The 22123-nt window shown below is 47.1% G+C and overlaps 1 protein-coding gene across 2 annotated transcripts in view; it reads left to right on the plus strand.

The window, feature by feature from the left end:
- The window catches only part of mast1b (microtubule associated serine/threonine kinase 1b), a 38020-nt gene that overhangs the window by 11883 nt on the left and 4014 nt on the right, over positions 1-22123 (plus strand). For both annotated transcript variants that reach the window (XM_068579526.1, XM_068579527.1), the window contains exons 3-26: positions 6107-6201; positions 7236-7311; positions 8164-8233; positions 9508-9668; positions 10691-10766; positions 11546-11755; positions 13088-13189; positions 14505-14637; positions 14732-14799; positions 15422-15498; positions 15628-15836; positions 16440-16578; positions 16687-16819; positions 17536-17701; positions 18147-18248; positions 18813-18935; positions 19086-19195; positions 19305-19465; positions 20206-20453; positions 20558-20761; positions 20849-21078; positions 21425-21547; positions 21683-21816; positions 21908-22098. In XM_068579526.1, coding sequence (XP_068435627.1) covers positions 6107-6201; positions 7236-7311; positions 8164-8233; positions 9508-9668; positions 10691-10766; positions 11546-11755; positions 13088-13189; positions 14505-14637; positions 14732-14799; positions 15422-15498; positions 15628-15836; positions 16440-16578; positions 16687-16819; positions 17536-17701; positions 18147-18248; positions 18813-18935; positions 19086-19195; positions 19305-19465; positions 20206-20453; positions 20558-20761; positions 20849-21078; positions 21425-21547; positions 21683-21816; positions 21908-22098 — 3341 coding nt within the window. The remainder of the gene's footprint in view (positions 1-6106; positions 6202-7235; positions 7312-8163; positions 8234-9507; positions 9669-10690; positions 10767-11545; positions 11756-13087; positions 13190-14504; positions 14638-14731; positions 14800-15421; positions 15499-15627; positions 15837-16439; positions 16579-16686; positions 16820-17535; positions 17702-18146; positions 18249-18812; positions 18936-19085; positions 19196-19304; positions 19466-20205; positions 20454-20557; positions 20762-20848; positions 21079-21424; positions 21548-21682; positions 21817-21907; positions 22099-22123) is intronic.

Raw genomic sequence — 22123 nt, forward strand, 5'->3', positions numbered from 1 at the left:
GCAGGCGGGCTTCGCTGCGGTCCGATAGGCTGCTGTCCGATAGGCTGCTGTCGTTGGATGATGTCGCTTTTACCCAACCTGTACGTGTCTTGTGCAAGACCTCAAATATGTCCGAGCTATAGTAGCCATTTAGATTTCTACCGTGAATCACAAGAGAGAGGATTTTCCTGAAGGGAAATAATAAATAATTGGAGGACAGTTTTTTCCTCTGCGATTTTTATTGATACATCAACAGCCTGAACATTTGCCCTGACATTCAAGAGCAGTCGGAGGGGGGGCGGGTCTTCACCTTCGGCGGTAATGGATGTCACACTGAGTCTCTCAGCTTGACTTCATCCCCCCACTGATCAGGGATTAAGCCGGCTTCTGTTACACCAGGGACTCTCACTACGACCCACCTGAGCCCAGACACCCAGGCAGGGAGGATGGAAACAATGCAGGAAACAACGCAGGAAGCCTCCCCCTATTTGTCGCCCGCCTCGCTCCGGCAGCGCTGCTCCAACAAAACACCCCAAGAGGAATCTTTAGTCCTCTCTAAATGCACAAAATGACTGCTGTGTTATCTGCACAAAGTTCAAGACGCGGTTCCCTCTCTCTCGTCGCTGTCGGGGGGAAAACAGAGAGAGAAGAAAACGAGCGATTAAGATAATGAAAGTGACGGAGGTGGAGGGAAAGAGGGAGCGTGTGCGAGAGGTGAAAGGAGGAGAGGCTGAGATGCAGCGCAGGGCCCCGGGGTGATATCTGTGTCTGCTCGTCCATTAGGGACCAGCTCACCAAGGTTACGTGAGCACGAGGACACGCACTCTCGCTTCGACGGCCTCGCTCTCACTCGTTCGCTTTCTCTTTCTTTGTTCGGTTTCTCTCTTTCACTGTATCTTTCTGGTTTCATTTTCATCCTGCTTTCTTCCTTTTTTTTCCTTTCCGCGTTTATATTCCCGAGGACAACCGTCGATTGAATGGGAAACATTCTGCGGCCTTCTGTTCAGCTGTTAGCACATCTCCACCGCGCTGAAGCCGCCGCAGCACGCGGCTCATGCATGCAGTGAGATGTTCATTATTCTCAGAGTTTAGAGGGCCGCGTCTCCTTTTGGTTTTTGGGCTTTCCCCAAAACCAGAAACACAAGAACAAAAGATGTAAGGAAGTCATGAAACAGTGTGTTCGGCTGCGCTAGGCTACAGATATTAGCTTGTCCAGCTAACTAGCCTAATAGTTACCACTTTAACTTCCCAATACAATGCAAAGGCTATTATTTCACCATGATACATACATTTATTTATATATATATATATATATATATATATATATATATATATATATATATATATATATATATATATATATATATATATGTATGTATAGAGAGAGAGAGAGAGAGAGAGAGAGAGAGAGAGAGAGAGAGAGAGAGAGAGAGAGAGAGAGAGAGAGAGAGAGAATAAACCAGGAATGCTTTGTGCAGCAGTATTAAAAGCAGATTTACCTAAACGTTTATTTTGCCTATAGGTCCTACAATAGCCCAGTGTCATTAGATACAGTATACAAAATTCAATACAGCTCCATGAACGTGTCTCTCTCTCCTCCCTTTTCACTCCCCGCTCTTCCCCGTCTGGACGTCAAGCAAACACTGTTTTTATTCTTCATACTGTAGTTATTGCGAGACTTTATCTTGACTGAAACGCAATGTTTTTCCTCTTCACTTGAATCTCATACTCACAGGAAACACATGCGTTATCTGTGTGTTCACTGTTGGCCTGTTTTGTTTAGCATTGTGCACGCTGTGTGTTCGTACGAATACACTATTTAATGTTATCAATAGATATTAATAATTATGTAATATGCTCGCAAAATAGGTCAACCCAGTCCATGGCAAAACTTTTAAAAGTAGCCTAATTATACAATAAATTACAGGACCAGCAACGCTGTCTATTGCGTGGATCATCAAGGCGTCTGACTTTTTTTGGTTGTTGCTTTTTAACCCTATCAAGCATATTTACTGTAACACTCCTTTTACAGGATTTACGCTTTAAATGTGTGTGTGTGTGTGTGTGTGTGCGTGTGTGTGCGCGTGTGCGTCCCTCGGGTGCTGCGGCTCAGGTGCACTGTCGACAGAGTCGCTCTCGCACGCATGCGGCGCATCGTCTCGACGCTCTAAGCCGTTACTCTTCACTTAACCAATTATGGGCGAAAACCAAAGGGGGTCAGCGGGAGGCCAGGACACCTGAGTCCACCGCCGAGCCTCTCCTTCTCAGAGCTGCAGCGTTTCCCTGGATGGAGCCCGAGGGGCCCATACACGGCAGCTTCGGGCAGTATATGTGCTACAGTGAAGTGCTCTGTCTTTTCCTCTCCTCTTAGAGAGAAGATGAGACTCTTATTCTGTTTGATCTCCTCCGCCGTCCCCCTCTCAGGGCCGCTCTTACAGGAAAACACTTTTAAGGACACGGGCTTCTCGGCAGCACTAAGTTTAACAGCGCTTGATAGATATCGCTGCTGTCAGCTGCTGTGTAATCCCCCCAACGGAGACAGAAAGAAAAGGGGGCTTTTCATCCAGACTGAAGTGCTTTCGGAGTTGTTTTGGACCCCCAAAGAGCTGAGGAACACGGACAGGAACGAGGCGAAATGTTGGACTTCTCTCCTCCTGGTCATATTGTGTTTTCAGGCCGGGCGATGGGTTTTGACATTTAAACGCAACGCTCGGTGCAGTCGAGTGGCGACGTGATGGAGCGGAGGGAGCACAGTGTTGGGCCCCGGGCTCCTCACCATGACCACCTCTTGTGTCCTCACTGACCTGCTGGACAGTAGTGGTGGACGCACTCACTTAAAGAGGCTCGGACGGGGCTGATAGAAATCAATACATACGGTCTGTATGAGAGACATGCGGCAAATTATGTACAGTTCATGTTACTGCATCGCTAAAGCTTCACTCCTCTCACGTATCGATATCAGGGCTCGGCAGAATTAAGAAATTGGCAACCAATTGGGAAAGGAGAGACTTTCATGTCACATTTTGATTCATAAACTGACAAAGAACTGCGTAGAATCATGACTCAAAATTGTCCGGTTGCTGGCAGGGCCACCCCTTAGTTTTGAGCCCTATATATATACACAAAATCCATAACATATTTATATATATAAAATCACTTACGATGTGCTGACCTTTAAGGAGGACCAGTGTTTTTCTCCTTTAAGCAGCAAGCCGCTCAGCTTTTTTTATTTTTCTAAATACTTATTGTGAGTTATAGTTAAACGGTTAATTAATCATATTCCTGACCTGATCTTTTTCACAATTTTCCTGATTGTCACTTTAGGGAAATGTGTCTATTTTGTCTATTAAACGTCACTCCGCCGTCCTCACTCGTTTCTTCCCCGGATGTTGGACCCGATAGTGTCGCCAGAAACTGACAACTGTGAACTTCTGCAGCAGTGTTCAAGCCCGTCATGTGACCGAGCCTCCCGGCCTCTCCAGGGATCTGCAGGCCCCAACTCGAGGTTTCTGTCCCCCCTTTGGGCCTCAAGTGCTCCGGCCTTCTCTAACTTCCCCACAGAGACGTCTCGAGCCACCGAGCACGTGACGCCTGTTTGTATTTCTGCGTCCCTTTCGTCTCCTCTGCCAACACACCCGTGACAAATGCTCGCCATTATTTCCATCGCTTCCATTCGTTCACCCTCTCGTGCTGCGGAGGTAAACACACCCGTCCTCCCCGACCTCCTCATCAAGCGTCTCTTTCCTCCCTCTCCGCCTCCGCCTCGTTCTTTTCTTCTCTTTGAAGTGCTCACTTATCATCCTCCTCCTCTGCGCTTCAGTACTACGTTTTGTTTGACGTTGCCGCACCGCGGCTACATTTCATACGAGTGGCCGGCTCAGTTTGATCAATATAAAAGTAATGGTGCCCCCCTCACCCCATCCCCCGACACCGTGAGGAGGGAGGGAGGGGTGTGAGGGTGCAGAGAGGGGGATGAAGGCTCCTGTTTGTCTGCGTGGCACCGTCAGGGCCACCCCTCCCCTTTCCCCCTGTGCCATCTACCTCCCGGTGAACAACAATATTCCCCCATGTGCTCCTGTGTACGCCCTCCATGGTGTTTGTGCAGCGGGAATATACATATGTGTGTGTGTGTGTGTGTGTGTGTGTGTGTGTGAGTGTGTGTGTGTGTGTGGAAAAAACTGGGTCATGTTTACCTTGCGCCTGTGTGGGTGATGAGCACCGCTGAGAGCGACTTTCAACCTGCATCTCTAATCTTTGTTTTTTTGCACTCAGCCCTTTCCCTTGTCTCGCTTTCCCCCCCGCTGACACCCCCATCTCTTTGGCACACCGCCTCTTTTCAACCTCCACACCTCCGCCCCTCCCTCTCTCCCTCCCTCCCCTCTCCTGATCTCGATTGGCCATCGAGCGAGAACCAGGCTCTGGGCGTCGCTCTGAATACGCGGCAGGTTCGCGGCTACATGTTCATACCTCGCGTTACGGGGTGTCAAGGCCAGCGCTGTGTGTGTGTGTGTGTGTGTGTTTCCGTGTTTACAGCCAGCCCCCATTGATTTCCTGCGGCGCTGAGAATCCATTAACCAAGAATAGTCCCGCTGCTCGGTTCGACTCAAGCTCCCCTCTTTCTCTTCGTCCTTCTGGAAAGAATGAAAGCCGGCGAGGTGGTGTTGGGGAAAAAACACCTCCCCACACTGAGCCACGTGCCCACGGGGTGGCGGGGCGTCACCAGCTGCTGGAGCGTTCGGGTTGTGCCGACGTTAGTGCAGCTCCAGACAGAAAAAAAAGGCTTACGGTTAAAGAACGACGTCGGGGTCCTTCGATCCAGTTTGGAAAACGTGTGAAATGGCCCCACAGCGGTTCATCAGACCTGCCCGCTAAAGCCAATGTATTGGCGGACGTGATCAATATCAATAAGGCCAGTTAAAGATCGGATTGAGCGCGTCATCCCGTGTGCGGTTGGAATAATGAAAACCGATGGCGCTGGCTCTGTTTGGTGAACTTATTGGGATTTGATCAGTGTGGTATGAGCAGACGGGAGCGACCCAATAAAAGGCGGGCTCGCTGGTTGTTGATTAGAGCCCAACAACCAATCAGATGTCAGCTTTTTCTTCTTCTTTTTTTTTTTAAATGACTTTGTGATCCAGCATCACTCAGCAGCAAAGTGAGTGTTAAAATACACACAAAGTGGCCAAGAGAGCTTTTCAGATTCGTGTCAAGAGCTTTATTGTTGTTGTTGGCCTCTTTAAAGAGGAGCGTGTGAGGGAGGGGGGGTGATATAGCCTTTATTACATGGTAGTTATAGTTTTCTGTGTCTTATGAAGGCCTTGCAGGATCAGTCGCTAATTAAATTATTCACGTCCCGATGGGAATAAAGATATTTGTATGAAACCGTGCATCCTCTGCCTCACAGTGTCTCCAGCTCTCTGCGTCGACCCAGAGAGAGAGAGAGAGAGAGAGAGAGAGAGAGAGAGAGAGAGAGAGAGAGAGAGAGAGAGAGAGAGAGAGATTTGTTTGCTCTCTTCTCTTTGTTCCCAGCTCATTATGCCGCACACACACACTTTAAAAGCCTTCGCATTAAATTGCACCGCTGCGTTCTGAGGGAATTAAAGGGGATCAAGAACACAACAAGGCTCCCTCAGCTTCCTGCGTGGTGGATGCTCTGGTCAGTATGGACGTGTGAGGCCGATCCGAGGTGACTCAGCGTTGGTGTGATGCTATTTAGTGCCCAAAACATAATTAACTGAGGTCATTAAGAGGTTTTTTTTCGACTATTTTTTCATCCATCCTGTCTTTTCCCCCTCGCTCGTCACCATTACTGTGTCTTAACTTGTCCTCCCTCTCATTTCTCTCTCTCTCTCTCTCTCTCTCTCTCTCTCTCTCTCTCTCTCTCTCTCTCTCTCTCTCTCTCTCCCCTCTGCTCTTATCTGGGCCGAGCGAAGGCGGGATTGATGACTGAGGAAATTGAATCCTCCTTATCGCCCGCCGTGCGACACGCCGACACGCACATGATACAGCACGCAAACACAGCACCGCCGCGGTGACTCCGGCGGTGTGACTGCAGTGTCCTCCCGTGTTTACATTTATCTCTCTCTCTCTTTCTTTCTCTCTTTCTCTTTCTCTCTTCTCTCAACAGTTGCCGTACTAGCAACAGGAAGAGTCTGATCCTGACCACCACCTCTCCCACGCTGCCTCGCCCACACTCCCCTCTTCCTCTCCCCGGGCACCTCGGTACGTAGAGGCGCTGTGACCTTGTCTTGACCTTGTCTTGATCTTGTCTTAACCTTGTCGCTTGATGAGAGACGGGCCAAACATTTTTTTTTAAATCACTTAGACTACAAAGTGTTTATTTAAAGAAAGACGGATTTTCTAACCCTTAAATTAAACAAACAGTTTAAGGATTTAACTGTTTATTTTCTGGCAATTTGATGGATTTTCTTCTGCTTCACTTCACTGGTTTGTTCAGCTGAAATTGGTTCAATAATTATAATCCTATTCCGTAAAAAAAATAATACATACAATATACAAAATCTGCCTACCAACACCTCTAAAGCTCACCTATTAAAATGTTATATCTTCTATTATTTATTTTTTATTTTTTCCCTCCGTTTCTGTGCGCTAACCTTTCCATCCGGTTTCCAGTCTTTGTGCTAAGCTAAGCTAAGCGGCTGCTGGCTGCAGTTTCACATTTAGCGTACGGACACGAGAGCGGTTTCAAGCTTTTCTTCCGACTGTCGGCAAGAGAGCGATGTCCCAAGATGTTAAACTATTGCTTTAATTAGATCGACATCTTCGTCCATCCATAAGAAGTCACTTTGACTTCATCTGGTTTTAGAGACGACCGGCACCCGACTCCCACGTCAGGTGCCGCACTCGCCCTGATCTCTAAATCCGATAGACAAAACGCTGGAGTAGATCATGCCTCGTCCTTAATCTGGCTGCTCACAAAAATTAGCCGGCTTCGTGTATTAAATCTATGAAAAAAAGCCATATAATATTCATCAGGCTAAAAACTAAATCAAAAATAAGCTTTTATGATTTAGGAAAAAGATCCAAATCAATTTCACGCATGTTAGCCGCGCGGTCGTATTGAACCACAGAATCAGAGGAACAGGAGGACAGCGTGGTGAGGTGCTTTCATTAAACTGGGCTTTGTTCTCCTGTGGTCGTTTGGCCACAGAACAACTTGACTCTTCGTGACATCTCTCTTTTCACCACATTTGCGTCTCATCATGTGTGCTTGTCTTGTGTCCTTCCCCCTCCAGGAAGCAGCCCTCTGGACAGCCCGCGAAACTTCTCTCCCAGCAACCCGGCACACTTCTCCTTCGCCTCCTCCAGAAGGTCGCTGCATGCGTTGATTCCACACACATGAACGGTTTTTTATTTTATTTTACTGCCACCTGGTTTTGTGACGAAATGGTTGCGGCAGGGACAGAGAGCGAGACGGGCGACGGGGGCCAAAGACATCACACTCACAGTGTTTATTTCACGCCGCTCTGGGTGACGCCTTGTTGGTGCGTGTGGTCGGGTGGTCGCGGGTCTGTTTGTATGAATGTGTTTTCACGATAACTATTTAATACATTTGGACAGCAGTGTTCCTCCTGCTTTGTGGCAACAGTTTGGGAAGTGTGGAGGAAGTTGACTGTCCTACACAGAGCCCTGACCTCAACCCCATCCGACACCTTTGGGTTGAACTGTCACAATGTCTCCTGTGGGGCGACCTCGCTAACGCTCTTGTGGCTTTTTTACAAAATCCATCGCAGCATCTTTAAGAAAAGCCGAAGGGACTGCAGCTGTAAAGGCAGAGACGTACGTGAAGAGGCTCAATTAGACCGCTACTTACTCTGTGCTCAGTCAGACAGTGTTGGGAGTGTAAATCCTCCGTCCTCATTTATCAATCTTTCACTGTGCAACCGAGGCACACAGAAACACAAATGAATGGGTCTTCTCACTGAGAAAGACCCCTGAGAAGAACCACATGCGATATAAGTCAATGGTCTAATGAATAACATTTATTTCTTCAGTGCAGCTGAATTTGAGATGACAAAAGAAAAGTGGTCAGGGTTATGTCCACAGTCAGTTGTATTGACCAACAATAACGTTTTTAGACAGCCGAGCTAATATGTATATATTTGTTTTGACAAAGTGTATGCAGCAGGTTTTTAACCGATGTCACATCTGTGTTCCCTGCAGAGACGGACGACGATGGTCTTTAGCGTCATTGCCTTCCTCTGGATATGGAACCAACACTCCCAGCTCAACGGTAAATAACTCCACCCCGTCCCGTCACATACATAGCTGATTCCCAACCAGGGATGTACCTCCGGGTCTGATAAGCCGATGCCTTAAACTTACGGTCTTTCTAATGTCCAGCAGGGGGCGACTCCTCAGATTGTAAAATGTAATTGGTGTGGAAGTCTATAGAAAAGGACTGTACTTCTCCCTTGATTTATTCCCTCAGTAAACTTTGTAAACATGAGTTTATGGTCTCAATCTCTAGTTTCAAGTCTTTTTCAATACAGCATGATGTTCATTTAGTAAATTATGGTCCATTTAGAGTTAAATAGACTATAAAGCTTCAGGGCGGGGCTACCTTGTGATTGACAGGGTGCTACCACGACGTTGTCCGGTCTGGGAGTCGTACGTGTTTTCTTCTTACGACATAGAAGTTGTAAGAATTGTGCATCATAGTGCGTTTACACCTCATAAAAACGGGGATAGAAATATTTATTTGTTTGAAAGAAAATATAAATATTATGCTGATCTTTATCACATTTGCAATCAGCTGTATCGACCTAAGACGGTTGAGAGTGCAAACTAGAAAGCTATAAGTAGTGAAACAGTTTTAATTGTTAACTAAGACATAAATAGCTTTGGTGATGCGTGCCAGGCCGGTGGTATGAGAGGGGAAAACTGGCATGAGATGGATCACAGTCCGCTCCAGCCAGATCCTATAATTAGAAGGATATTTTTTATTGAATGAAGACTTGACTTGACTAAATGAGTCAGCGAGCCTGGAACATAACTCTCCATAAACTCCCCTCCTACGAAGCCAGTCGGCTCCAGAAATGGACACAGTGGTACGACACGCATGAAAAACACAAAGGAAAATGAGGTCTTCACCGTTCGATCCATTCTTTCAACCGTTTTCAATTGGTCCGTCAGCTCTGATCGATCGGTCATCAGTCTTTCTGTTAGCAAAGTAGAGGGAGAAGGTCCAGGTCTCATTGCTCCGGTGACGACACATTATGGGGCGAGACGAAGCTCTGTCTGTGAGACAGATAGATGACCCGAGGCTCATTGGACGCCTTCATTAACATTTAAAACCTTAATTTGTCATCCGAGGTGTCCACAATGTGTCCAAATCTATTAGTAGGCAGATTAATAACGGGGACCGTTCGTCCATCTGCACCTTCTCTAATTTTCCTGTTTCCCTTCTCTGGCACACCTAATCCTCTACCCGCCCTTGTCTGCTTCCTCTTCCTCCGTCACCCTTTTGATCCTGCCTGCCCTCCTCTTCCTCTTGCCTCGCTCCAGTCCTCCAGCTCCTCTCAGGAGCGGCTGCACCAGCTGCCCTTCCAGCCCACCATGGATGAGCTCCACTTCTTATCCAAGCACTTTGGCAGCAGCGAGAGCATCACGGATGATGATGGGGGCCACTGCTCCCCCCACATGCGCCCGCGCTCCCGCAGTCTCAGGTCAGCACCACCACCCATGAGATTAAAACAGCGGCTTCCGCTGCCCAAAAGCACTATCCTCTTTTTAAAAAGGACTCTCTAAAAGCAGATTTACAGGGGTCGCCCCTGCTTGATCTCGTTCCTGCGTTTTATATAACCTCCTAAATGTTGCCGGTTTAAAGCTAACATGTCTGATTTGATCAGCGTGTGAAACAAACCAATGAATAGAGAGAGTTAGTGCTCTGTGTGTTTATCAAGACAAGGTCATCCATAATAGAAACTCGGGAACGACATTAGAAAAAAAACCCTTGGTGTAGTATGAACAGTAATTTATGGTCGCTAATGTTAGCCAATGTTAGCAAACTTAACTATCGTATCAAGACTAGCTGGTTGTTAAAGTGAGACTGTTTTAGAGAAAAAATAACATATTCCTTTTCCAAATTAAATGTTGAATATATCATTAAAACTAGTAGCTTTAGTTGGCTCATGTCAGCTAACTATAAATAATAGATGTTGCAAAATAACGGCCATTTTGCTGCTTTTTATTGTACTTCTGTTGCTCTGAGCTTTAGTATTGGCATTATCAGTTCAGCGAGTGGTGACATGGGCTCACTTTCAATAATATTTAAACAGTAAATTTGCCTGATTTAAAGCGAGCCTACGTGACATCGCCGAGAGAAGAAAGTCATTAAACTGACTCAGTAATTTCAAAGCTAGCTTAGCTGACGTTAGCTGACGTTAGCTGACGTTAGCTGACATTAGCTTCAAACAGCTACCGTTACCGTGTAACCAGGAAGGCTGGAGCAGAAGCAGCCTGAACTGAGCAAGAGAGCATTTAAATTTATTTCTTCATTCTTTTTTTAAGAGGGTAAATGAGTTATTTTGACTTACAGTTTCACTTTAATGTTGAAGTTGTCTCGATATACATGAACTACTAACTTTGTCTTTTTATTGCAGCATCTGAAGTGTTAATCAAACATATTATAACAGGAGTTTTAAAGCAAAATGTTTTTAACTATATTTCATGTTTTTCTATGTTACAGCCCAGGACGCTCCTCCTCCTGCTACGATAATGAGATAGTCATGATGAACCATGTGTACAAAGAGCGCTTTCCAAAAGTGAGACGTGTACACACACACACACACACACACACACACACACACACACACGCACAAAGTTGCTTTGTGATAAACATCATATTCCATAAAAAAAATATACAAAACAGTGAGCAAATCCTTAAGCCGACAGAGCATTAAGTCGTTCAGGCCACAATAACGCTCTAATCCTATTTACTCAGAACTCATATTTTAGAGAATTAAAAAGCGGGTATAATTTATGATTGAGCATGTTCAGAGATTTGTGTACAACAAATGCACAGTAAACACAAACTAAAATCAATATAAAAGGAGCCATGGGGGTTGCTAAACCATAGCAAACAAGATTATGTGGCACTGCCAAGTCGCGATATGTTTACCCCGTCAAAGAGAGAATATTAAGTTTAGCCTCTGCACTTAGAAATGCTGCCGCAGTTCAACAAAATAGACTTTCTCTTCTTCCTCATTCTTCTTCCGTTCACTCTTTTGGCGGGCTGAGGCCGGTAGCGAAAGGAAATGAGCTGACAGCTTCCACAGAGATAACAATCCAGCCTGAGGAAATTTGGCAGTAATGTTCAGAGTTCATTCGAGGTAAAAGCTTTGTGCTTGTCTGCACGTAAGTCAAATAGGGGGGGAAGAAAAAGTACAATGCATTGAATTAAAGTTGAAGCAGCAGCGCCACAATGTCTGAGGAACAAAGTAAATAGTTTTCACATAGCTCTGGGTCCCCTTAAGTAATCCCTCTGTCCGCTCCCCATTCTCACCGTCTCTCTTCTCTGCTGCTCCCCACCGTGATCCACCAGGCCACGGCACAGATGGAGGGGAGGCTGGCCGAGTTCATCCAGGCTTTCTCTCCTGAAAACGTTCTTCCGCTGGCCGACGGAGTCCTCAGCTTCATTCACCACCAGATAGCCGAGCTGTCCAGAGACTGCCTGGCCAAGTCCCGCGAGGGCCTCATCACCTCCGTCTACTTCTTTGAGCTGCAGGAGAACCTGGAGAAGCTTCTGCAGGACGTGAGTTGTAGAAAAGACACAATGCCGACGAGCTCGCGTAAGAGCAACAAACCAAGTTATCACGAATGAGTTCATTTGCATCAGAGCTGGGTATCAAACCTCAAATACTTGTTGGAAAAAGCTAAATAATTGCATTTTTTGAGAGAAAAATATGTGTATATCTGTAACATCTGTATTTAAACAATGGGAAACATGATAGTTGTTGCTTATAGAGATGGGCCCACAGATAATTATTACCCAAGTCTTCAGTTCTCCTCAGCTCTATGTAGCGTTTTAGCATCTTTTAGCTCATTGTTTTGGTTTCACAGCTCACATCGTTACCGTTTCAGTTTGGTCTCCCCGGCTCGTCCTGACAATATCTTTTGAAAACCTGCGGTACTCTACCTGCACAGCGCCAAGCTGAAGACGAACAAAGTTAGCAACCAGCTAGCTAGGTAAATGCTACGTAGCGGAGCATTTAGCTAAAGTTAAAGAGCCAGATAGTTCCCAACAGGAGAGCTGGGTAGTAACGGGGCCGAAAAGAGCATAAAGCTGAAATGTGTTAATTAAGCTTCACATAAAGAAATTGTCAACAATTTTAATCTTTGAGATAATTGGTTTCCTCTGTTAGAAATATGTCTCACGGCAGGGCAACAAAAGATAATAACATAGCATTTTAGAACCGGTACAAAAACTGGTATATCATATTTCACTTGCATTGAAAAGCTTTAAAAGACCCCCCTGGGTGAGTTAAAGCAAAACAGACCCAGACACAAATCCACCTCTCCTCGATGCCGTGAAGGTTACGGATGGATAGACTCTGCTCAAGTCTTCTAATTTCATTCAAACCCGTAAATGCCTTTGAGACGAGACGAGATTGAAATGACTGCGGTAAATGCAAGCTAATCGTGCTCGGAGCAGATAACAGGTATCAGGCAATTTCATCACCAACCTCATTTCGGCAGCTTGATTTGATCGCTGCGATAACTCAGGCTGCCTGGTTTCAGTTCAATAGTATTGGCTTTTTTTGGTTTTTTAATGATCAGATATTGTCATGTGTCACAGCTTCTTGAAGCGTTTCTCACTCTGCCTGTCTCTTTGTGTCGTGTCTGTACATCAGTGTCGTGTCTGTACATCAGTGTCGTGTCTGTACATCAGTGTTGTGTCTGTACGTTAGTGTTGTGTCTGTACATCAGTGTTGTGTCTGTACGTTAGTGTTGTGTCTGTACATCAGTGTTGTGTCTGTACGTTAGTGTTGTGTCTGTACGTTAGTGTTGTGTCTGTACGTTAGTGTTGTGTCCGTCCATGAGGATCGTGTCCGTATGTAAATCTCTCTGTCTGTCTCTCTGTCAGGCCTTCGAGCGGTCGGAGAGCATCGAGGTGGCCTTCGTCACGGAGCTGGCCAAGAAGCTTCTCATCGTCATCTCCCGGCCGGCCAGGCTTCTGGAGTGCCTGGTAAGATGACATCCCATCCCCGCCGCCGTGTCCACAACCCTGATCCCCTCTTCAGCGGTTCACGTCCCTCTTGTGACTTATGGCAAATCGATTTCCTTTAGATAAACATGGCCACAGGCACTCGTTTCTGAGCCCATTAAAAGCATTTTAGCACTGTGATGCACCACACAGCGGGGGCAGAAAATCTAAATAAAAGAGCCGGTCCAGTCTGTCTGGATGGTGAAATGCATTTGCATTTAGATTAGAATTTGCCCCGCTAAAGTACGACTAATACCAGTCTCACACCCCCTGCTGCTGGACCCGCCTTCCCGTCTCAGTCAGCCCGTGACCGACCTGTCCCTCAAAGTTGGACATCTCTGTGTGTGTTTGTGGTTGTTTTTCTGGTGTGTGTGTGTGTGTGTGTGTGTGTGTGTGTCTTATGTCCCACTCGATGAGTCACGCCACAGTTTTTGTCCTCATAGTATTTGATTACGCGCGACAGCGGGAAAGAGAGACATGGAGAATTGATGCGTCGATGTAATTCCACCCTCGTTTCTTGCATTTCGCTGCAGTCGGATTACAGTCTGCGTGAACCGCTGCGTGTCTTCGACACCGCCGGCGTGTCTTCGACACCGCCGGCGTCCGGGCTTTTGGATCAGCAGCCTGGGGTTTCAGGAGCGGTACAGCGGATGAAACGCTCCTCTGCAATCCAACATGTAAAGCTCAATGTTTGGCCAATGTCAACCAGGGGTTGGGTCTTGAGGTTCAGACTGACCTGGTTGTTTGTTTATTACCACACCAACAACAATTCAATTTGAGCAAAAAGAGGCGCACAATAGCAACCTGGATCATGTAAAGGCGGGTGAATGGGACGCATTAGTCAAATTGACTGGGAGAGGTTATTAGTGAGAATAATAGCAAACACACAATGAGCAAAAAAGTCCTTTTATTTCTAATCACGCACGTAATTGTACCTTGTTTCTGTATTTCTACCGTTTGCTGCTAGTCTGCTCTGGCCTCATGATTTGTGCTGGTTGGAGTGAACGGTGTATGATTAAACAGAGCATACAGCTTGTAAAGTGTAGCTTTGAATGGGAATCCCAAGTCTCTGAACAGACTGCAGCGACGGTGTCTTCCAGAAACAAGTCTTGGAGCTGCTCCAGAGGCAGTGAATCACCAAACTACTGCTGAGAGCAGCCGTGGAGGCTCTGCTTGGATGTGGAAAACGTTTTCAGATTTACATTTGAACCACTTTATCTGGAAAGCAATTTAATAGAAGTGAAAAACTGTTCCCCCCGATGACATCACGGTCACGTTGTACTGCTCTGGTTTCCAGGAGTTTAACCCCGAGGAGTTCTACCATCTGCTGGAGGCGGCAGAGGACCACGCCAAGGAGGGTCACTTGATGAAGACGGACATTCCTCGTTACATCATCAGCCAGCTGGGACTGACCAGAGACCCGATTGAAGGTGAGGGAGGGGGAGGCCGAAACGCACAGCTGTCAGCTTATCAGAAAATAAATGAGCCGGCAGCCGACTTAAACCGCAATGTGTTTCCCGTCAGAGATGGTCAACCTCGATAGTTACGACAGCGAGGGGCCGCTGACACCCGAAACGGATGACTCGACGGAGGTGAGATCCTGAGATTGATCCTGAGTGCGGTCATTTCTCCAACGCTGTCTCTCCATCCTCTCGTTGGAAATGCTACATTGCTAATTCTGACAATTTCACACGACGGTCTAATAGGATGAAATAAGGAAGTGAAGACATTTTTGGTGAGACGTGGACATAAAACTGTCACTTCATGTGCCAGGCGCTAATTCTAGTTTATGTTTGCAGAGTGACGGTATGAAGTGGCTTTTCACAGAAAATGTCTGCTGCATAATGACTTGGCATAGCATATATATATATATATATATATATATATATATATATATATATATATATATATATATATATATATATATATATATATATATCCAATTTAGCTAATTTATACTGAAGCATAAAAAACAGATTCCCCCCTTCCCTCTAACATTAGGCGCGCCTCCAACTGCCAAATTCAAGCTAAGTGGGCAAAAAGATTAGATGAGATTAGATTATTTAAATGTGACATCACTAAAGTTACAGTGCCAAAAGACGACGTGACTTCCTTCACGGTGAGGCAATATAAATGATTTATGTCGTGTTGGTTTTGTTCCATTTCACTCTGGATCGTGTTTAATGTCTGGTCATTGTGATCTCTGATCCACAGAGTAAGATCAGAGCCATGAAAGCACCAGAAGAAGCAGACTTCCAGACCATCAAGCTGATCAGCAACGGAGCGTACGGGTGAGTCGAGGAGAGCGTTAATGGTGTTCATCACAGCTGTACGTCTTATGTGTCAGTTTATAGGCCATGCAGTGCCACAACCTAAGAATATATTGTGTGTGTGTGTGTGTGTGTGTGTGTGTGCACTAGCGCCGTGTACCTGGTGCGACATCTGGAGACCCGCCAGCGGTTTGCCATGAAGAAGATCAACAAGCAAAACCTGATCCTGAGGAACCAGATCCAGCAGGCCTTCGTGGAGAGAGACATCCTCACCTTCGCAGAGAATCCCTTCGTCGTCTCCATGTTCTGCTCCTTCGAAACCCGCCGGCACCTCTGCATGGTCATGGAGTACGTAGAGGGTAAGAAGAGATCCGTGTGTGTGTGTGTGTGTGTGTGTGTGTGTGTGTGTGTGTAAACAATAATGCGGTTCTGTCCACATCAACCAAGTCATAAAAGAGAAAAGAAACTAAACGGCAGTACTACATACGCTTGTTTTTCTTGGGTGTGCTGTCGATGGACGCTGTTCTCCCACAATGCAACAGGGAAAGTAAATGGCTTCATATATATTTGTATATTTTACATACGTATTGCATCATATCCTTCAGATGAGAACAGTGGTTCTCAAATGGGTGTACGTGAAGGCACTCCAGAGGGTACAAGAGATTGATTTTAAATATGTTTAAAAATAGTTATTTGATACATATTTAATAAAATATAAGTGTAAGTTCATGAACAGAATTGTATATATTCTATATTGAACCAGACATTGATGGCACAGTGCTGTGTATTGCATCTTTTTTTCATCCAAAAAAGCTTTGTGCTGGTTAGAGGGTACTTGGTTCATCACTGATATAGAACACACATGACGGCTGTTTGCAGACTGTACTGCTACACCAGTAGCATCTTTAACAATTAGCATGTCGCACATACTGTTCTGATGGAGTCATGATTTCTGCCTGCAGGCGGAGACTGCGCCACGCTGCTGAAGAACATCGGGGCCCTGCCCGTGGAAATGGCACGCATGTACTTCGCGGAGACCGTCCTGGCGCTGGAGTACTTGCACAACTACGGCATCGTGCACCGCGACCTCAAGCCCGACAAGTGAGGCGCGCTCAGAGATCGTGACGATGCACTCACGAGGAACACTGTTTTCAAAAGAGTGTCGAGAAAGCTCGCATCGTGTTCACTTTGCTGTGGTGTGTTTCTCAGCCTCCTCATTACCTCGATGGGCCACATCAAGCTCACGGACTTCGGCCTTTCCAAGATGGGTCTGATGAGCCTGACCACCAACTTGTACGAGGGACACATAGAGAAGGACACTCGGGAGTTCCTGGACAAACAGGTGAGAGCATGCAAGTGACTCGAATCCATTCGGAATAACACCTGCAAGAGTGTTTTTAAAATAATCACACACACATGCAGCGTAGGTGGGAGTTGTGTCTCCCTTGGCTGCACGGCAGCGCAGACTCTCCCAAGTAAATTTCAAAGTAGGAAACATCCCTTGATGTCTTCCTCTCTATGCAAAGATATTCCCCCGTCATTGTGTGCCAGGCACATCCCAAAGCGTGACGAAGACACCCGGCAGAACAATAAGCCCGTTTTCCTCCGCTATTAGAATTAACTTCTCTTTTAGGTGAACGTTTGTTTCGTTTTGTCTGGAGCGTTTATCTTCGGCGCTCACGCTTGTGAAACTAAGCCTCATGGTTGCTCGTGTGTCCGCATCACGGCCAGCTGGAAATCCGCGAAGCAAAAAAAACAAAACATCGCCGGGGCTTTTATCTCGTCTTGGCGTCTCCGGAGTGCTCCGCTTAGCCAGGGGGGAAGTACGCTGCATGAACATGTGCAACCACATTATGCACAGGTAGTTTGAAAAGAGGTTGGAAAATAAATCACATGACAAGCTGGTTTAGTCTAATCTGGGTTAAATTATGTTTCTAGATCAACCATCAAAGTGAAAGGATGTGAACTTAATTTAGATGTTACAATCAATGTTGGTGCTAATTAGTTGCAGAAATGTCCAAACCTGTCGAATACGCTTGAAATCCATTTCTCCTTCAGGTGTGTGGAACTCCAGAGTACATCGCCCCGGAGGTTATTCTGCGCCAGGGTTACGGGAAGCCGGTGGACTGGTGGGCGATGGGCATCATCCTGTATGAGTTCCTGGTGGGATGCGTACCTTTCTTTGGAGACACGCCGGAGGAGCTGTTCGGGCAGGTCATTACAGGTGAGGGTCACAGGTCATTACAGGTGAGGGTCACAGGTCATTACAGGTGAGGGTCACAGGTCATTACAGGTGAGGGTCACAGGTCATTACAGGTGAGGGTCACAGGTCATTACAGGTGAGGGGTTACAGGTCATTACAGGTGAGGGTCACAGGTACAGGTGAGGGTCACAGGTATAGGTGAGGGTCACAGGTACAAGTAAGGGGTCACATTACAGGTGAGGGTCACAGGTCATTACAGGTGAGGGGTTACAGGTCATTACAGGTGAGGGTCACAGGTCATTACAGGTGAGAGCTCAAAGGTCATTACAGGTGAGGGTCACATTACTGGTGAGGGTCACAGGTCATTACAAGTGAGGGTCACATGTACAGGTGAGGTGTCACAGGTACAGGTGTGGCTCACAGGTACTAGAGACGTGTTTCCTCATGTCCTCCTCCCTCTCTGCAGACGACATAGTGTGGCCAGAAGGGGACGAGGCTCTCCCTCTCGACTCCCAGCACCTGATCTCCTCCCTCCTGCAGACCAACCCACTGGTTCGACTGGGCACAGGTGAGTCAGCGAGATCAGCTATTCCGTATTTTAAGATGACCTTTTCAACTATTTATTCAGTCACCTTTTCAAGCATTTAATTGGCATTTTAAGATAACTCTTCCAACCATTTATTTAGTATTTTTTAGATAACTATTTTCAACCATTTATCTCATAGAAAACATGTATTTGGTTAGATCACCAAAGCGATTGAATAATTGTAAGCCATTTTTATTCAAAATGATCCGTTTCATTCTGAAAAGTCAGCTTTTTCAAACCAACATGGCTCAGTCTGATGTGGCTTTTTTCTTCTTTTCTTAATTAAATCATAATTCCAATCTATTAAATTAGCTGAGCTGCTTTATAGTCTCTCTAAGTGCCCCCTGGAGTAACGTTACATCAACCCTTGATGAGGAGTCAGTGACCTACAACAGTAACTGTCGTCCTGCCTGTAGGCTTATCGGTTCAGTTTACCCAAATAAGTCCACTTCTGTCTGGTCAAAGTGCCTCTGCTCGCTTCAGGCCGCAGCTCTTACCCGTCTGTCTGTCTTTGTCTCCTCCTCCCGCCCTTCTCCTGCCCTCCAGGTGGCGCTTTTGAAGTGAGGCAGCACTCGTTCTTCACGGAGGTGAACTGGAACAGCCTGCTGAGGCAGAAGGCAGAGTTCATTCCTCACCTGGAGTCTGAGGAAGACACCAGTTATTTTGACAGTAAGTCTGCTTCTTGTGATGGAGCACACGGTCCATTTTGAGCTCAGGAACATCGCATCCGTCTGAACAGCTCTGGCTGCTCTGAATCATCCCCTTCTTTGCCTCAATACCCCGGTGACCACGGTGTTAATCTTTGCCTCTCGTCACCAGCCCGATCCGAGCGCTACCATCACGTGCAGTCGTACGACGAGGACGACACCAACGACGATGAGCCCGTGGAGATACACTGCTTCTCGTCCTGCTCGCCTCGCTTCAGCAAGGTCCGAGGCCGCCTCCTTCTCTCGTTTTTATCTACAGAGAGAACGTGTTCGAAGCCCGACCACGGACCAAACCAATGGTTGACCGTCTGTGTGTTGTGTGGGCCTGCAGGTGTACAGCAGTATGGAGCATCTGTCCCAGCTGGAGCACAAACCGCCTGGCGTGACCCTGCGGGAGCACAAGGTCCCCAGGGAGGACCGCCTGGCCAAGAGGGAGAGCCTGGGCAGCCTCACCCTCAGGGACAAGAGCTGGAGGGCTGGATCGCCTGAGATGTGAGGAATAGTGACGAATCACATGACTGCACCTGTTTTACTTAACCTAATAAACACAACGCCCCTTTTTCTCACTCATTCATTTAAATTGTACCCTAACTCCTTTTAAAAAAACATCGTTAAGTTTTAATATTTCCGTAAGCTCCTTAACATGACTAAGCGATTATAGCGTTTCACTGAAACCTTCATAGAAACCCGTAGAACGATTCCAGTCACATCCAGACTCATCCCTGTAACCGTACGACCTGCAGGAGTCTAATAAATCAGACTAGATCTTTTTCTGACCAGTATTAGGTTCTCCACATTGCGCAACAAGAACAGACCTTCTTTTTTTTTTTACTTGGGCTTTCCCAGATCCTACAATCTCATTGGTCCTCAGACTTTTCTGAAAGTGCGTTAGACAGCGCATGTGGAAGTAGCGTGTAATGTTGATACGTAGCTAGTCATGGTGCGAGCAAGGAGCAGGTGAAAGGAGGTCATTTCTACATTTTGTTACAGAAAAACACATGTTTTTTTGACTGAATATGCCTCCTAACATGACAATGGATTGTGATTATTGTTGCAGATGTTGACGCTTTAGGTCATAATCTTTCTAAAGATGTGCAGTGTTAGGGTCTGGTATTCATATCAAGGTCATATAAGCTGGTGTGTGGAACTGTTTTAATGGATGGATAACCCAACAACACAATGAAACACATGTTTGACTTCATACCAAAGCATGACTGCCTTGCTTTCCCCAGGAAACGCTTATCCTGCTCCGAATCCTCCTTCACCGAGAGCGACTACAGCCCACCGTCCGGGGCCCGAAGGCGCTTCTCCGCCCTCATGGACACGCACCGCCTGGCCTCCCCTCTGGAGGTCGACTCCGAGCTGCCGGTCCCCAGCCGGCAGCCTCCAGTGCCGATCAGAGGGATGTCCCTGGAAGGGGCCATCCCCTCGCAGGGCGACCTGAGGACGCTGAAGGAAAGCAACGGGCACACAGCTGGAGGTAAGACCAACGGTGAGGGAGCGCCATGTCCCTTTGTGACCCGCTGACCTGCGTTTGACCGCAACTTTGTAACGAGCGCTTCATGTCACCGCTGTGTGTCACAGAGAGGATTTTGAGACCGGCCGATGCTCCGTCGCCTCTCGGGCTCCCGGACCCTCAGGGGCCCCGCGGGGCCGCCACCGACCTGGTGCTGCGGAGGGTCCGCCACCAGCAGCTCTCAGCGGAAGGGGAGAAGCGTAACGCGCGACCCGGGACCAAAGTAATCAAATCCGCCTCCGCCACGGCTCTGTCCGTCATCATTCCTGCAGGTAAACGCAAACTGGTTCTGTGACATTGAACACATTTAGCACAAAAACAAACGTGTTTAAAGCTGAGCTCCATCCCTCTCTCCTCAGTGGAGCAACATGTTGCCTCCCCGCTGGCGAGCCCCATGTCCCCTCGCTCCCTCTCGTCCAACCCGTCCTCCCGGGACTCTTCTCCCAGCAGGGACTACTCCCCCGTGGTCAACGTCCTGCACTCTCCCATCACCATCCACCGCTCGGGGAAGAAGTACGGCTTCACTCTCCGAGCCATCCGAGTCTACATGGGAGACAGCGATGTTTACAGCCTGCACCACATGGTCTGGGTGAGGGAGCGGAGCAAATCATCTCACTTTGGCAAACAATGGCATCATGCTAACTGAAAGTTTTATGAGATGCTGCCTAGGGCTTTTGCCTCAGAGTCATTTCAATCTTAATTTCAAATAGTTGCGTCACAAATGAACAAGTCATATTTTTACGGCAGCCTCTTAGTCATTTTCAGCTATTGGGTTGAAGGACCAGCAATATGTAGAGTGTTGTGTGTCGTCTGCATAGCGATGAATCTTTAGATAATGTGTCTGATCCTGACAATGACAAAATGAGCGGGCCCAGTACAAACCCCTGGGGAACGCCATATGAAATGTAATGGATATCTTTTTGCTCTGATCGCAGCATGTGGAGGACGGGGGTCCCGCCCAGGAAGCTGGTCTCAGCGCCGGTGACCTCATCACTCACGTAAACGGGGAGTCGGTCCACGGTCTGGTGCATACAGAGGTGGTGGAGCTCATCCTGAAGGTGAGGACTACCTACCCAACTAACTTGTATATCCATCGCAACATTTTCATTTTGAATGGGATGGCTTGAATGATGGGTGGTTTTAAAATAATGTGATTCATAACTTCAAGATATATATGTGTGTATAATCTACAGAGTGGAAGCAAAGTGACAGTGACAACTACTCCATTTGAGAACACGTCTATAAAAGTGGGTCCTGCCCGCAAGTCCAGCTATAAATCCAAGATGGCGCGACGCAGCAAGAGGACCGGAGCCAAGGAGGGACCAGAGTGCGTGACTGCAGTCTAGATGCATTTCATTGTCTTTTGTGCTCCACGTGACTTTATTCTCCTCACCGCGTTCTTTCTTTTCTCTTTTCAGGAAGAAGAGAAGCTCCCTCTTCAGGAAAATCACCAAGCAGTCCAACCTGCTCCACACCAGCCGGAGCCTCTCCTCTTTAAACCGCTCCCTTTCATCTGGAGACAGTCTCCCGGGCTCCCCCACCCACAGCCTCTCCGCCCGCTCGCCCACCCAGAGTTACCGCTCCACCCTCACCGAATCCCCTTACATGGGTTAGTGTTGAAGTGATGCGTGCAT

The sequence above is a fragment of the Clinocottus analis genome, unplaced genomic scaffold, assembly GCF_023055335.1.
Source record: "Clinocottus analis isolate CAN_PGR_092001 unplaced genomic scaffold, fCliAna1.0.p SCAF_16, whole genome shotgun sequence".
Taxonomy (NCBI): domain Eukaryota; kingdom Metazoa; phylum Chordata; class Actinopteri; order Perciformes; family Cottidae; genus Clinocottus; species Clinocottus analis.